A 16,076-nucleotide genomic window follows, 5' to 3' on the forward strand; every position below is an offset into this window, starting at 1 on the left:
CTGCTCTAACCCTGCTGGGCCCCTGCTGATGGCAATGCCCCCACCCCTCGGGGTGGCAAGCAGGGCCGGGGGACCCAGGGCAAAGAACACAGGGGGCAGCAGGTGGTGAGGTTGTTGGCTAGAGCCCCACCCAGGCCAGGAATATTCCTGTACCGGAGCACCCCAGACCCCCAGACCTCACCGCCTGTGCTCACTGTCTCTTCCAGTGAGGCCAGTAGGATCCATTTCTGACTGGTGCAGTGTGGGCCAGGAGAGAGGCACCAGCTAAAGGGGGGGCATGGGACCTCCCCACAAACTCCTCCATGTGACTCTTCCCTTCTCCCCACCTCCCCCACCAGCCCAGAGCCCCCCGACATGCCCATGGTGTCTGATCAGCTCACCTTGCACCTGCACAAGGACCAGAGAGAAAACCGGGCCTGGGGGGGACACTGTAAGAGCGGGGTGCTGAGGTGCAGCTTCTCTGAACCCCTCCGGTGTTATTCTCAGAACAGCTCACGGGGTCCTCTGCAGAGGACACGGCCACGTTTATTTAAACCCCCAAATTAAGGATCAGCCTATGGCGATATTTACCCAGGCACCCTATGGTTTTGCAGCTGGCGTTATTGTGGCCAGTCCTTTTGGGTGCTCCAGTCAGCCGAGTGGCTGGATAGAGCCCCATGGTCCCTGGATGTTCACACAGCTGCAACTTCTCTTGTGCCAGTTTGTTTGTCGTCTCAGAGAGGTAGTTAGTCTGTAGCTTCACAAACACACACACACACACACACACACACACACACACACACACACACAAGCAGGCCTGCAGCACCTTAAAGACTAACAATTTTATTTGTCAGGTCAGCGGTTTTCAACCCAAGCGCCGTGAGAACTCTCCAAAGGTGGCATGAAGTTTCGTCCATTTCCCCTCCCTGGGGCTCTTTGCAGAGCAATGGGGGCCCAGGGGAGGTGGCACTGAGGACTCAAACCAAGCCAAGGCTGCCTGAGTCCCAGCTGGTGCAGGGTCAGTTGGCTTCCCACCCACGGCGCCACCCTGAGAGGAACCGCTGACCCCCGCAGGACCCTGTTCGTCCGGCGGAAATGCTGTTTCCTGGCCCGGAGGAGCTGGCAGGGAGCCCGCCCCTCACTCCCTGCTGTGAAAGGAGGAAGGAGGCAGGGTAGGAGCCTTTCAGAGCTGGGACCTGGTTTCAATGCTGTGTCCTGGCCCCAGCGGGCTGGCGGGGAGGGCAGCTGCTTTCAGTTTCCTTGACTTCCCTAGCGCGGCGTTGAGCAGACTTTGAAAATGTGCCTGTGCTCACTGTCTGTGCTGGAGCTGACACTTTAATATAGCCGGTCCCTGGTTAGCTTCTTGTATGCGCTGCTGTGTTGCAAACCTGTAGTAAGGCCATAACCCTAGTCACTGTGATGTTCATGAGCAATGGATGCAGCTGAAAAAAAAAAAGTGGGTGTGGTGCAGATTTGTTTGGCTCATTGAAGGGCGCTGTGTTACTGAAAGGGTTGGGAAGCACAGGATTAGGTAATGAGCTGTCGTGGGGGAGACCCACTTCATCAGGTCTGGAGCAAAAATAAGAATTCCACTTTTATACAGCAGAGGAGGGGGAGGAGAAGGAGGGGGAAAACTGGGGGCGGGGGTGAGGTCACCCTTCATTACTAGGACCCATGGAAGAAGTAAACAAAGCTCAACAGGCTGGCTGCGTTTCCTGCCCCATCCAAACTGGGGAAATTGCCCTGGTAATGTGTAATTGAGATCTCTGTTCAGCCCCAGGTTAAATGTGTCACTCTTGCAAATGAGCTCCAATTCCGAGAACTCCAGGGCTGGTGCTTAGTCCTGCCAAGAGGGCAGGGGGCTGGATTGGGTGACCTCCCGAGGCCCCTTTCGGTTCTGTGAGATGTGTGTGTATCTTGCGAGAGGATGGCCACTCGAAAGCCATTCCCGAGTGGGCGGGGAGGGGGCGGTGGTCCCCTGGAGGTTTATGTGTCTGTCAGTTCTGGAGGTCGGCTTTCTGTCCATTCAGCCTCTGGCGCAGAGACTGTCCTGCTTACCCAACATACCTGGCAGAGGAGCGTTGCTGGCACACGGGACGTATCCGATCAGTGGGTGCGCAGGTGTACGAGCCCCAGGTGTGGCTAGTGGAGATATGCGGACAGAGCTGGACACGGGGTTTGCTGCAGGGGTGGGTCCCTGGGTTAGTGTTTCTGTGGTGTGGTGTGGGGCTGATGGTGAGCCTTTTCCTGAGGCTGGGCGGCCATCTGCAGGGAAGAAAGTTGTTTGTTTGGTTTGCCCTTAGGTTGGGGCGGATGCCTTTGTGTTTCATAGGCTCGTCAGTTTGCTCTGCTTGGCCCGCCAAGGCCAGGGGGATATTGACGTCTCCCTTCCCTTCGCTCTTGCTTCTGTAATTAGGCTCATCAGGGACTAACTCCCTAGCTCAGGGTCAGCAACCTTACCCAGGCAGAGGGCCCAAAGGTGACCTTTTGACCTCTATGGATGGTCCAAGTGCCGGTGATACTTTTTAAAGTCGCTAACAGTCCTACTTGCAGCAGATTCGTTCGTGGATAACTCAGGGCACAGAGCTTTCCCATTCCAGTGGGGGTTGGTCCATGTTATCCGGTCTTTCGTTAACCCCCAGGCAGCCTGGCTTCACGCAAGCCCCCAGCTGTCTGGAGGAGGAGGGGCGGGGCTGAAAATCTACTCATGGGCCACTTTTGGTACCCGGGCCTGGCTTTGCAGACCTTTGCCCTATGCTGTCTCTGCTACACACACATACCTCGTCCACACAAAGCGTGCCAGCGTGTTCTTTGACCAAGCACAGGGCATCTTGAGCAGTTCTCTGCTCGACAGCCCTGCAAGAGGACATCGGGATTTTGAACCAGAGCCATTTCACTGGACTACTTCAGTTTACAAAACAATTTCCTGTCGATTTCATAAATCCGATGCTGCTTAATAGCTCAAGGCATCTCTGCGAGGGCTCGGGTTTTTGGCTGACGCTATGTGGGGGGGGTGAGGTTCTCCCCCGTGGACGAGACCGGGTGATGCATCTCCCTCTGGATTATGCAATCCAGCTGCGTCAGCGATTAAAATCCTGAGCAATCCCCAGCTCAGCGACACTATAAATCTGGATGACATGCTCCAAAGAAATCCGTCAGCTGCAGGAAGCAGAAGATGCGCCGAAGCTCAAGCTGCTGTGTGGGCACAGGTACAGTCCTTCCACTTGTTTGCCAAGGCACTCATCAGCTGCGGCCAGCAGTGGGCTGTGTGGTGGCCTCTCCCTTTCACCCCCCTCGGCTGCAAACGCTGTCGTGAGTGCGGCCTGCGTGGCAGTGCCTTTGGAGAGCGTTTCGCCGGAGAAAGGTGCAACCAGAGCCTGGCCTGGTTTCCAGCCACCGCAGTGCTGATCTGGTCAGATCGACTAGGAGAGGCTTTTGCATGGTGCTGGGTCCCTTGCAGCATGATACGGGCTGGCTGGGGCTTGCTCAGAAAGCAATGTCATATCTGAGGCTGAACCCGGTGTCTTTCCTCTTCCAGGAGAAGCCATGGCCACAGTACCCAACATGCTCACCGACCTGCTAGGATGTGCCAGGTAACGGCCGGTTCCTACTCGTTCTGGAGCAGGCCTGCCCTCCCCTTGCAGGGCTGCCTTTGCAGCTGAGTGGGGGCTGGACTCTTACGTCAGTAGCAAGGGGAGGCTGGAGACATGGGCTTCACCGGTGCCGTTTTGGGTTCACGCTGGGGCAGCTGTGATAAGGAGCTGCACTGCCTCTGGGAGCTGAGAGGCGGAGCAAAGTTCCCTCTCGTTTTTCCCAGCTGTGCGCAGAATAAACATTCTTCTGTGTGCCACAGCATGTGCCCATGTACACCATCCACAGAAACCCACGCTGGCGGCTGCGGCTGCTCTGCCGATCAGCCGGGCAGCTCCTAAATCTCTCGTGGGATAATTCAGTTTCATGACCCCAACCAGGAAACAACCTTAAAAAGCAACATTGCCTCTCCTGAGCACGCGAGGCTGAGGCAGGCTGCAAGAGTGAAGGTGCCATGGCTACAGGCTGGGAATAGCCACAGCCTTCCCGAGACGCCCGCAGGAAGCCTGTCTTCTCGGGCCACTCTGCCCTCTTTGTGTCAGCCTTGTCTAGACAGGCAGCTGTCTCCATTTGGGCTTGTCCAGAAACAGCTGCTGGCTGGGGCTTAGCAAGGGCTCTGGTCATGTCCAGGCTGCCCTGCTGGTAAAAAGAACTGGGACAGACATCACAGTCACTGTGGTCCTGCTTGGAACCCTTCTATGAGCGGATCCCCTTTGCCCCATGCAGATAAACCCTCTGAGAAGAAACTGTTTTTAATTACCAGTTTCACCCCGGCTAGCACAGCTCATGCTGAGTTATCTTTGCTTTGTTTCTTTCCTCCCCATAGCTACCACCATGGAGTTGACTGTCCCTGCCAGATGGAGGTAAAGAGCCAAGTTTAATTTTGACATGATTGTGCTTCTGAGGCAGATTTAATAGCCTGGGGGATTTCTGATTTCTCTTCTGGGAGGGGCCTGTGTGTTCTCATGTGGGTGTACCAGCCCCAGCAGGACAGCCCCCAGAGGGCTACCTCAGTGAATGCTAACATTTGCCCCTTGGCATGAGAGGTAGCTGATACTAGGAGACACTGAGGGCTGTGCCTGTGAAGATGAGCAGCAGATGATATGAGTTGGGTATTGTCAGTGTCGTGAGATTTTTTTTTAAAAGAATGATTGGAAACACACATCTCTTAGAACTGGGAGGTCATTCGGTCCAGTCCCTGCCCTCTCAACAGAACCAAGCACCATCCCTGACATCTATTTACCCCAATCCCTAAATGGCCTCCTCAAGGATTGAGCTCACAACCCCGGGTTTTGCAGGCCAATGCTTGGACCACTGAGATATCCCTCCCCCTCTTTCTGTGTTTGTGCAAACCAAAAGCAGCAGGTGGGTTCCTGGCTCAAAAAAGCCCAAGGCTGCCCCTCCAAGGAGCTCTGTTTTTGCTTCTTCCCAGAGTCACGCTTCTCCAGCTTCCTACCTTCAAGGGTGTAGTGACCCTGGCACCAAGGGATTGCTGGCTTATTCAGAGCACGGGAGGTAGAGTCACGTCCTGCTCCCCACCCCCGGCCCGCTTCTTCCTTTGAACTTACTGGGTGCACTGCGTCCACACTGCGCAGGCTCCTCCTTACAAAAGAAAGGCCTTGTCCACACTTGCAGGCTAATTCAGATTAAGGTAGGGCATGGCTGGAAAGGACAGTGGCTCTTCCTGAGTCGCTCCACCGGAAGATTTGTTCCAGAATCAGAGCACCTTGTTCTAGTTTAGCTTGATCCTCTCTCTGGATTGCTCCACTTGTCAACAAGCCCTAGGCATAGGCTGCCGCATTGTCATCCTAGCCCTGGGGTTACAATCAGGGAGCCCCCGGCCTCTCACCATTCCCCTCAGGCCTTCCCCCTGCCTGGGGCTGTCTCCGCTGTTTGTTTCTCTCTCGCATACAAGAAGGGTCTGAACTGCCCCTTCCAGTCTGCAAGTGCGTGGCCCAGCCCTGGGATTCCCGAGGCTCGATGGGGTTGTCTTTGGAGCAGCCTTACAGGGAGCTGCCATTCACACCTTGCACCCCAAGAGTAACAAAGGAGCCACGCTGACCGGAAGAACCGGTCCCAGGACTAGATCAGAGCCCAGAGCTACAGAGTGTGATGAGCCAAGTCCCATCCTCGGGGGAACCAGGGCCCAGGCCCAGGCTGGAGGAGCTGCCCCCTGGGCACCCAGAGGGAGGCTGCATAAAGAGTCCTAGGAGGACTCGGGGCTGAAGGCTGAGCTCAGAAGCATGCTGTCCTGTGTGCTACAGATGCTCCCGCTGGCTGAGCACAAAGGGCCCTGCTGTGACAGGGTTAACCAGGGTAGCCAGGGACCACAGTCATCCCAGTCCCCCAGCGGTAGAGGCCAGGGTGCTCTGCCGCCCAGCTGGGAGCCAGTCGAGCCCTGTGGGCTCTGCTGGATGAAGGTCAGTTCTGCCTGTGGCTGCCAAAGGCAAGGAAGGCTATAAAATGTGGATCACACTGGGGTGGTTGGGGCTGTATTATGGGTGGTGGATGAAGTCCAGGCTTAGGAGGCAAACTCCGGCTCCACCCCTCAGCCTCCACTGGGGTTACTGGCCATGGCTCAGTCCCCACAAAGCCTATCACATCACCCCATCACTGGGCAGTCCTAGCTCCCCCACACCCCTGCCCCCCGGCCTCAGCTCAAGCTCCGGCCCCTGGGAGCAGCCAGGCATCCCTGTGGCTGAGGTCCTGGTCCCAGCCCCAGGAGCAGCTGGGTGGCTGCAGCCCTGGCCCTAGCTCCCGCCCCAGGAGCAGCTGGGCATCTGCTGCTGCCTCATCCTTCCCAGATAGCAGGCCAGGAAGCCACAGCTCAATCAGAGCCCCAGGCTTTCCAGCCTGATGGAGAGCGGGGAGCCCCTGTCTTTTGGGGAAGGAATTGCCTTCCCTTGTCTGTATTACCCACCGCCCATGGGCCAGGACTAGGCCAAACTTAACTGGAGCTCACGTGGGCTCTGAGCATCCAGAGGAATGAAAGATGTGAGGGGATGTGCCTCGTGTTGTGGCTCTTCAAATTTCTGCTTTGTTGCTGTGCAGAGCTCCTTCTACGACTTCAGCCCTTCCTCCTTCCGCAAGGATCACCCGCCGTCAGCGCACGCCAGCCACAGGAAGGCCGTTGACGATGTCAGCACAGTGATCGTCAGGGAGGCTGCAGAGGAGCCTCGAGAGGAGGCAAGATGGAGGATGAATCGGCTTACCAGATCTGTCACAGACGTTGACCTCATGCGGGCGCTCAGCAGGACCCTGGTGGAAGGTAGCTATAGAGAGCTGCCTTTCCTGCACGCTGCTCACGTAGAGATTGTTCCCAGGCCTCAGGGAAGCTCAGATCCAAGTGCTAACTGTGTTGCTTTCCAGACAAAACTGAAGGACAGAGAAAATTGAAAGGAATTAATTTAGCCAGTGCAGTCTACAGGCTTTTGCCGATGTTTAGCAGCACAGAGTTTTCCTGCGTGTGGGAAAATAGGCACAAGATAGCATATAATCTATATATCAAAGGTACAAAAAAGAATGAAAGCGTCTGTGGGAGAGCGCAGAGTGTGTCTCTTCTGACCATCTGCATTGAACCGAGCAGATTATGGGGACTGTCTCTGCGGATGGCAAAGTGAGAGCAAAGGCAAACCAGTCAAGTGAACTGCACAAAGGAGATGCGCTCTTGTTACTAACCTATGCATCTATTCCCGGCTGTGGGGGACACGTACGGGGGAGATATTTCAAACTGTGTAAGACCCTATAGAATGGAAAGAGGGGCCAGGCCTGAGTGAACAGTGGGGAATACTGCAGCTCTTGAGCTATGAGTAGCTAGGAGTGGGTGGAAGCTGATTCCTTCATCAGTCCTATTTTACACTCATGCAAACTCCATGGACTTCAGTCAAGCTGCATCTAGATTCCCGCCAGGCTTTGTGGGAGGAGAACTGAGCTCCCAGGTTTGTAATCTGACATCCCTGCAGCACAGGCAAGTGAAACTTTGGAAGTGGCAGTTGCCATCCGTGTAACTCTTTGATCTCGGTCCTCAATGTTTTCAGATCCTGTGTCCTTCTCCAACTCCTCCTTCACGCTTGCAGAGACCTTAATCTACAGATACACCCGCTCCAAGCAGTATACAATCAGAGACGAGGCACACAAGAGTTTAGTTCTGCGGCGACATGCTGGCCAGGCCCAGCTGGTGGCGATGTATTTACAGGGCCCCCAAACCCGTGAAGAAGGTAAATTGCAAAATATTTTCCCTCCCCTAGTTTATTCTCCTCTTTCTCAGTAATCTGCTGATAAAGGCATGAAGTTCAGGGGATCACCCACGCCAGTGAGGGAGTCACTCACCACCTGCTGGGGTATTTTGGGGGGGTCTTAAATCTGGGTCATGAGTCAGAGTTCAGACACCGGTAGCTGGCCTACAACCACAGAATCTCACCCTAACTTCTTCCAGCCTCGTTACTTCTTCTGCGGTGACCTCAGCACATCCTTCCCATCCCCAGGTTCCCCAGATCTGTTTCCCAGAGTTCTTCACTACAGATACTTGGACTTTTCCACCCTCATTCACCAGTCCTGCGGGTGTGAAACTGTTCCCCGGGTATCAGTTCACTCTGGGATACCCACACTCCAACCAGTATGGACACCAGAGACCTGCCTAGGGTAGGCACAAGGCTTCTCACATCCAGTGCAGAGACCTGTATCCAGAACCCAGTTGGCTGCCATGTTCCCAGTGTTCAGCAGGGCTCCCAGTGGGCAACCTGTGTGGCAGCCTGGCGGGGGCGACCAGAGCAAGGTTTTCCTGTCAATGTCATACCTCAGAAGCCCTGAAACTGACAAGACAAAGAACAGCCCTTAAGGAACAGGCTGTCTATACAGACACTGTGGCACAACCCACACTGACATAAACTCTACGCCTCTGGTGGCGGGTGGAGTTAGGTGCATGTAGTAGGGCACTTACAGGGGTGGGAGCAAGGGTGTACTATGGATACTGACATGGCTAGGTCAACCCAAGGCCTGGTCTATCCTGCGCAGGTCCACATCAGGCAGCTTGTGGACTTAGTTATGTCCCTATCTGCACCACAGCCTTACCTTGGCTCTTAGCTGGCTTGTTAATTTCACTGTAGCAGCTGTGAAATTAACAAGGAAGCTGGGCAGCTAGAACCCACCTGCTACCCAGCTGCTGGAGAGCTCGGTGGTTGGTCCCCGCTCCCATTGTGGGGCGAGAAGCCTGGGTGGCTGGACCCCACTCTCAGCTGGGAATATTGGAAGTTTTGTCAGTTTCATGGCTCAGGGTGGGAGCCCTGAAATTGACAAGGCTGCCTGGCTCCCAAAGGGCCTGGGCAAGGTGGAGGGGGCCAGGGGAATGTAGGGATTCACACCAAGTATTTACTGCAGTGTCTGGCAAGCGACCTAATAGAAGTTAACCCAAGTTTCTAGTATAGATGTGCCCTACGCTGCATTTTGCGACCTGTGTTGTACAGATCTGTCTCCCCACTATGACCGCCACCTCGCCCCCTTTTCTCTCTCCCTGCTGGCATGGTAATGCATTATTGTTCTGAGGGGGGAAATGCTCTTCTGCTTGAGTTTTCCAGGAGTGAGGTCTTCTATCTGGCCTCTGTGGGTTTCCATTACTTTGACTGGCAAATGGACAGGTTTTGTGAAGACAACAAGAAGTCCTGTGGCACCTTATAGACTAACAGATATTTTGGAGCATAAGCTTTTGTGGGCAAAGACCTGCTTCATCAGATGCATGACGCTCATCTGTTATCTGTTAGTCTATAAGGTGCCACAGGACTTCTTCTTGTTTTCAAAGAGACAGACTACCACAGCCACCTCTCTGATGCTTGTCACCATGCAAGGTTCTGTGAAGTTTTATTGGTAAATGTGACCAGTTTACACCTGCTGTAGCAGCGGCCCCAGCTCTGTCCTGGGAATTAGCTCTTTCTGACTCCAGGGTGGCCTCTGTAGAGGTCCATGCCCCTGGAAGCTCACAGCACCCCTTGCCTGGGTGCTGCCCTCTGACAGAGTCTGTCCCTGTGTTCCTCCCTTCAAGGAACCAGCTATGCCTAGTCCCACTGCTTGCTTCGGTCACCCGCTGCCATCCTTGGTCTAGCCACACCCCACAGGCACCATCTGCCGCCTAAACTGGCCACTCATCATTACCAATGGGGGCGGACTGCTGCTGATTTCTGCCCTGGTTGCCCTAAGTAGCACCCTCTTGGGCCCTGGGGCAGCGCCTCAGCCTGGAAGTTGATCCAGCCAATGCTCCCCTGGCTTTTCTCAGCAGAGTTCTGTCCAGGGTGCCTCTGTACCAGTGTAATGGGATTCAGGGGTCCCCAGGCTCTGCACCCCGGCTGCAGGCAGGAGTGACTCTCGCTCAGCAGGAAAACAGCGGGTTTATTAGCCGACAGGACACAGAGTTGTACAGAGCAGTCAGTACAGCCAGCAGAGACAGCCAGTTCAATCCATGCTGGGGAGAGGAGGCCCCGAGGGGCCCCCCGAGCTGGGGTCTTGCCCCCTCCTTTGTCTCTCTCTCTCCCAGCCCAGACTCACTGCTTCCAACTCCCAGTTCCAATTCAAACCCCTCAGGCTCCACCTCCCCCCGTTATGTGCAGTACAAAGGTGCCACCTGGTCACCTAGTAACAGAGAGGAAGCTGTGCTAGTCTATACACTACCAAAACCAAAAAGCAGTCCAGTTGCACTTTAAAGACTATTAGGTGCTGAGCTTTCATGGGACAGACCCACTTCTTCAGCCCATAGCCAGACCAGAACAGACTCAATATTAAGGCACAGAGAACCAAAAATAGTAATCAAGGTTGACAAATCAGAAAAATATAATCAAGGTGAGCAAATCAGAGAGCAGAAGGGCGGTGGGAGGGGGCAGAGTCAAGAATTAGATTAAGCCAAGTATGTGAAAGATCCCCTATAATGACCTAAAAATTCCCACCCCGGTTCAGACCACGTGTTAATGTGTTGAATTTGAGTATAAAAGAGAGTTCAGCAGCCTCTCTTTCCAAAGTGGTGTGAAAATTCCTCTTCAGTAAGACGCAGACTTTCAGGTCATTGACAGAATGGCCCACTCCATCACAATGGTGGCTGACCGGTTTGTGAATCAGGCGTGTTTTTATGTCTGTTTTATGCCCATTAATTCTTTGTCTAAGAGAGTTTGAGGTCTGTCCAATATACCCTCTGCAGGAGCCCCACACCCTCTGTGAGCCCCCCCATGACCCCCCCACTACATCACAACAGGTGAGTAGCCCAACCTCTGCCACGCAGGTATTTTAAAAGCACCTGTTGGACTGCGCTTGCAGTGAGACTGGCTGCTCCTGTGTACTGAAGTCGGGTTCCTCGCTCAAGGGGCTCCCTCGACAGGGGAGCTGCTGTTTTACTGTAGCTGAGTCTACCTTTCCTCTGGCTTTTTCCTTCCCAGTGAAATTAAACCTGGATTTGTACCGCTCCCCTTACAACACTCCAAAGCGCCTCAATCCCGTCGCCATGAACCTGGTAGAAAGCAACTCTGTGGAAAACAGCCTGTATCTGTGCTGTGTGATGGCTGGAGGCAACCCAATGCTGCAGGTGGAGGTGAGTGGGGTTCGCAGACCTTTGCCATCACAGACGCCACAGCCACCCGAATGCAGCTCTGTTTTCTGTCGCTGCCTTTAGCTGGGGCTCCTGGCTTTCACCAGACCAGCACTGTTTTGAGCCGTTACAGTAGCACCTTGATTCTTCAGACAAAATCAGGGCCCTGTCATTGCAAGGACAGCACAGTCATACAACAAACCAGTTCCTTCCTCCAAGATTTTATCATCTAGTTACACAAGACAAAGAGGAAGAGGAGGAGCAGAGCTAGGATGAGATGGGCCCTGGAGCCCAGGTTCGCTGACTCCCTATTCATTGCCAGATTCGCTGGTCCCCACAAATTCACCACAGCCACTTGTCTCCTGTGCCCCTGGAGTCTGTCACTGCCGCAGCTGGTCTCACAGCACCTGGCGTGAGTAGACAGGTTTGCCCACGCACAGCTGATGTGCTAAGACAATTAGCTTCAGTCTCTAAGCTCAGCTGATGCTTTGAGGTCTGGCCCACCCTCTGCCAGAGCTCCTGTGTCCCCACGGTTATTTTTAAAGAGGTAATTTGAGTGGTGCAAGTGTGATCCTATCTATTGTAGAGGCGGGCTCACGCCCACCTGCAGCGCAAACAAGCCAGTCACTGGGGCTTAAAGTCCCGCTTCTGCTTTGGCAGCTTTTGGGTTGTTTTTGTCTACCGTTGGGCCTGGTCCTTCTTACACTGACTTAGTGGCCCAAATGTCATGTAGTAGGAGCCGGACTAGGCTCCTTTTCTGGTGGAGGCTCTTTCTCAGGCGTATGAAACAGCTGTAAGCAATGTTCCCCCTGAGGTTTTTTACCTTCTGCACGCAGAATAAATTTTATTATGTGCACCAAGGCCAGTAGTCAATGTGCACCACCATAGAAACACACACTGCTGGCTGTGGACGCTGTGCTAATCAGCTGGACGGCATTTGACCCTCTCCTGGGTGGCCTCCCAAGCTCTCAGCGTGCAGGGAAAGCAGCAGCATTACAATGCAAGGGCCGGCGTTGCCCTCGGGTAAATGATCCTCCAAAGCAGAAGGTAGAGAAAAGGCAAGTTCAGCACCTGCTTGGATCAAATCTGCTCAGTGATACCCTCTAGAGCAGCTGCACAGTTACAGGGGAGAGTAGAAGCTATTTCTAGGTCCTCAGCAGCAGCTGCTCTTTTTGATGTGGAGAGATACCTATCTGGAAGGGACCTTCAGAGGTCACCAAGTTCACAGCAGGGCCCCTTTGCCCCAGGTTCCTAAATGGCCCCCTCAAGGGCTGAGCCCACAACTCTGGGGTTAGCAGGCCCATGCACAAACACTGAGCTATAGGCCTGCTCTTCACTGGGGTCCCACTGCAGGGTGAAGCCCTTCCAAGGAGCGCCCATTCCAAGGGTACCGCTACGCTATCACTTTGTTAGTCAGAGACACGAAAAAATACCCGCCTCCTGCTGCAGTGCCAAAAGTTTCCCTGCTGTTCCTTGCAGGGTGGTTTAATTGGGCTGGCGGGACAGAGCTCTCCAGTTGGCCCAGCACAGCCACGCAGGAGGCTCAGCATACTGCTGCAAGGTCTGCGGCGTTGACATAGCCTCGCTGACTGCTCTTATTTCCCACAGAAGGTGAAGGGACCCATGAAAGAGATCCGGAGCGGGGATCTGGAGCGTTTCATCTTTTTCCGGAACAATTCTGGGTCAGTGACCAGCTTCGAGTCTGCCGCCCATCCCGGCTGGTTCCTCAGCACCTTGAAAGCCAACAACAAAACCGTCCAGGTGGTGAACCAAACCGGAGCGCAGGACATCACCGATTTTTACGTGGTAGAAATCCTATCCTCCAATCTGCGGTTATCGGTTTAGACCAACCGCTTGTGTGAACCTTCTGCCAGCGACAGCCAGGGCCAGGTTCAATACTTAGGGCAGGGATTCCCACCCTATGGGTGAGGACCCAAACATGTGTTGCCATTAGATTTTCTAAAGGCCACCAGCTGGGCATTCTGAGCCACATGTGGCTCTTTATGGAGCCATTTGCAGCTCCTACCACTGCCGCCGCTCTCTCCTCCTGCTCCCAGTCCCTGACCTGCTGCACTGCAATGGAACCTGGGAAATTCACGCACCACCCTGGGCACCTCTGGGAGGCAAAACTTCCCCACTTGCGAACACGAGGAAAGCACTAGAGAGAATGCCCAAAGCAGGGTTCAGAATCAGAAAAGTCTGAGTAGACTCCCGGCCCCAGAGAGCGTGGGCAGAGCCTTCTGCCTCATTGCCTGAGTTCCTTTACTGTTCCCCGTCGGCTCCTTCGCTATCGCCCCCTCCCAGCAGTTGTCCTTGGTCAGCTGCATGTGTCCCCCTCCCACCTGGGGAAGAAGGTATCTGAGCATCCCATCCCACCTGGATTCCTGCCTGTAGGGTGCCCCACTGGCTGCAGTTCCACTGGGCATCACCTCACCGGCCTCATGGTTACCTTTTGGCGCCTTCCCCCTCTCTGCTGTGACCTCAGCAGGTCGGTCTCTCAGGCTTTCTCTACATTACATGGTATCCAGTGAACAGATTGATCCACCAGCTGTTGATTTTAATGCATCTGCTGTTGGTTCTTTTGGACCCTGCTGAGATCTGAAATCTACACACCTGCCCCCAAACAAGCTGTCGGGATGATTTGTTCAGACCCTGCTTACACTTTTATGTACTAAGTACACACAGAATGATAATTATTAATGGGATGTCAGTAACTACATATTGCACATTTGCCTTTGGTAATTCCATATTAATTCAATGTTATTTATTGTTATTTTATTGTATTATTACAGTAGCATCCTGAGGCCCTAGCGCAATGGGATGTCTTGTTACTTTCAGCACTGTACATATAGGTTTGATCTCTAATTATTTATAAAAGCACTTTTAGGTCAAATCCTGATTCTACCATTACTTGCTGGGTTTTTGTGGGTTTTGAAATGTTTTTTACACAACCGAATGCCAACAGAAAAACTGTGGCTTTTAAAATTCCAGTGGCAACAAGGTTTTTGGGCAGGTGGCTATCTTACTCTGTTTTAGACACGTCTCTAAGCCAGTTGTTCTTTACCTGGGGTGCACGCACCCCCTGGGGATGCGTGACACCCTTTCTGGGGGTGTGAAACCTGCCACATTTTGTTAGAAGATAAATCATTGAAAACACAAATTAAGCACAGGCGCATAAGTACAACTACTTTGTTTCACCAAACCGCTATATTTATTAACAGTATGCAGTTTTTAACCATGACTGTAATATACAAGCAAAAAACTTATTTTCAAGTTTTTAAGCTAATTGCAGTGAAATTATCTCACTACAAAATACAGCCTACTGCCATGCGGCAGGATATTTCTTTACGCATGTGCAGTTGATGATGCAGCAACGCAGCCGATTCGTTTGAATTCAGTTAGCTGCTAACTATTAGCGCGTCGGTTACAGTTTACTTCCAAAGCAAAACTCCGCAACATCTCTGGGTAGCGCGTGCATATTTTTTGCATGCCTGCTGTACTGTTATTTGTGGTGAGTAATAACAAAACTATTTTACTTATATTTAATATGCATTTAAAAGTGTATGGGCCTCCTGTGATGGAGTGTGGGGAGTGCATGTGTAAGTCAGGCTGGATGTGAGAGGCAAGTAGAGCAGCTCCCAGTGGCTAAGGATGACCCTGGGACTACAACTGGCAGGTAACACCTCTGCCCTGAACAAAGAGGAGGGAGGAGCCGAGCTGGGTTTGAATCGGGGGCAGTTAGAGGCTGGGGGAAGAGAGAGCTGGAAGGCAGCCAGCCTGAGGAGGGGGAAAGCTACATCCCAGAGTGGCACCCCTCGGGGTCTTCTCCCCAGGACGGGTTGGAAGGACTGTCTCTGACTGCTGCACTGTTGCTTCTGTGAGAAACTGGGCATCTGTTGCCTAATAAACCTCCTGTTGTACCTGCTGAGTGAGAGTCACTCCTGCCAGCGGACGGGGTGCAGTGCAGAGGGACCCCTGAACCCTATCACACCTCCCCTCTCCATTTTTGATTTTTGATAAGGGGTGCGAGAACGTATTTTGAGAACCAAAGGGATCCAGGCTGCAGTAAAGGTTAAGAACCACTGTTCTAAGCTGTTTGTTCAAGAACGCCTCCTAAACGGTTAGAGCTAGGACCACCAAATTAGGTATGCAGCATCCTCTCACCATAACTGTGAAGTAAGCTGTGGGGGGATAACGGGCTGTACAGGGAATGCGATCGTTCCATATCAAACAGAAAGCATGGGGATGTGGCTGCAGGGACAGTTATACACACACGTGACCACAGGGGCGTTGGAAGCATGGGTGACGCAAATGAGCGTGGAGGCAGCAGGCACCCAGGGAGCAGCCCCTGGCCAGCAGCATGGTCTCTGCCATGCTGGCCTGCCCCAGGCAGTCTTCACCTGCCACCAAGTGGCCACCCTGGACCAGCAGACGGTCCATGTGGACACTCGCCTTCTCCCAGGCCAGGCCCAGGGACTGCTGCCAGACGGGGTGCATCCTCTCCCTCGCCAGGGTCGGCCCGGGGAAGAAGCCGGTGGGTGGGTCGTGCTGCTCTCCCCACCATGGGGAGTAGCCATTGGCCACCCACACCCTCTCCCCGACCCCGCATCCTCCCAACCCTCTGCATTGACTCCTGTATCCTCACCCCCGAATCCTGACCCCTATACTCCCACACCTCCTGCCCTGAACCCCGCACCTATCCAAGCCTCTGCTCTGACTCCATCCTGTACCCCCACCAGCCCCCACATCCAATGCCAGGTAAGTCTTCTAGGAAACAAATATCAGAGGGTGCGGTGCTAGTGTAGACAGGGCCAGACTGGACTGCTTTTGTGCTCGGTGGTGCCTGCACCTCCCAATGGGGATGACTGAGGGATTGCGCGGTTGTGCTAGGAGCTGGACCACCACTGCCCCAGCAGACCCTCAGGATGTGGGGGGAGGGCAGGGC

The 16,076-nt window shown here is 53.8% G+C and overlaps 1 protein-coding gene across 1 annotated transcript; it reads left to right on the forward strand.

Moving 5' to 3' along the window:
- The first annotated feature begins 3,111 nt into the window (after window positions 1-3,111).
- Window positions 3,112-12,976, forward strand: LOC142004136 (interleukin-1 receptor antagonist protein-like). The gene is made up of 6 exons (XM_074981571.1): window positions 3,112-3,188; window positions 3,518-3,572; window positions 6,622-6,838; window positions 7,608-7,787; window positions 10,983-11,134; window positions 12,740-12,976. The coding sequence occupies exons 1-6, from the start codon at window positions 3,112-3,114 to the stop codon at window positions 12,974-12,976; spliced, it is 918 nt and encodes a 305-aa protein (XP_074837672.1).
- The last annotated feature ends 3,100 nt before the right edge of the window (window positions 12,977-16,076 follow it).

The sequence above is a fragment of the Carettochelys insculpta genome, chromosome 31 (genome assembly GCF_033958435.1).
Source record: "Carettochelys insculpta isolate YL-2023 chromosome 31, ASM3395843v1, whole genome shotgun sequence".
NCBI lineage: Eukaryota > Metazoa > Chordata > Testudines > Carettochelyidae > Carettochelys > Carettochelys insculpta.

Excerpts from the sequence above, each read along its gene's own strand:
- LOC142004136 (XM_074981571.1), top strand. The coding sequence starts at position 3,112 with ATGACATGCTCCAAAGAAATCCGTCAGCTGCAGGAAGCAGAAGATGCG. Across the intron at positions 6,839-7,607 it reads CAGCAGGACCCTGGTGGAAG|ATCCTGTGTCCTTCTCCAAC; the intron begins GTAGCTATAGAG and ends CAATGTTTTCAG. Across the intron at positions 11,135-12,739 it reads ACCCAATGCTGCAGGTGGAG|AAGGTGAAGGGACCCATGAA; the intron begins GTGAGTGGGGTT and ends TATTTCCCACAG.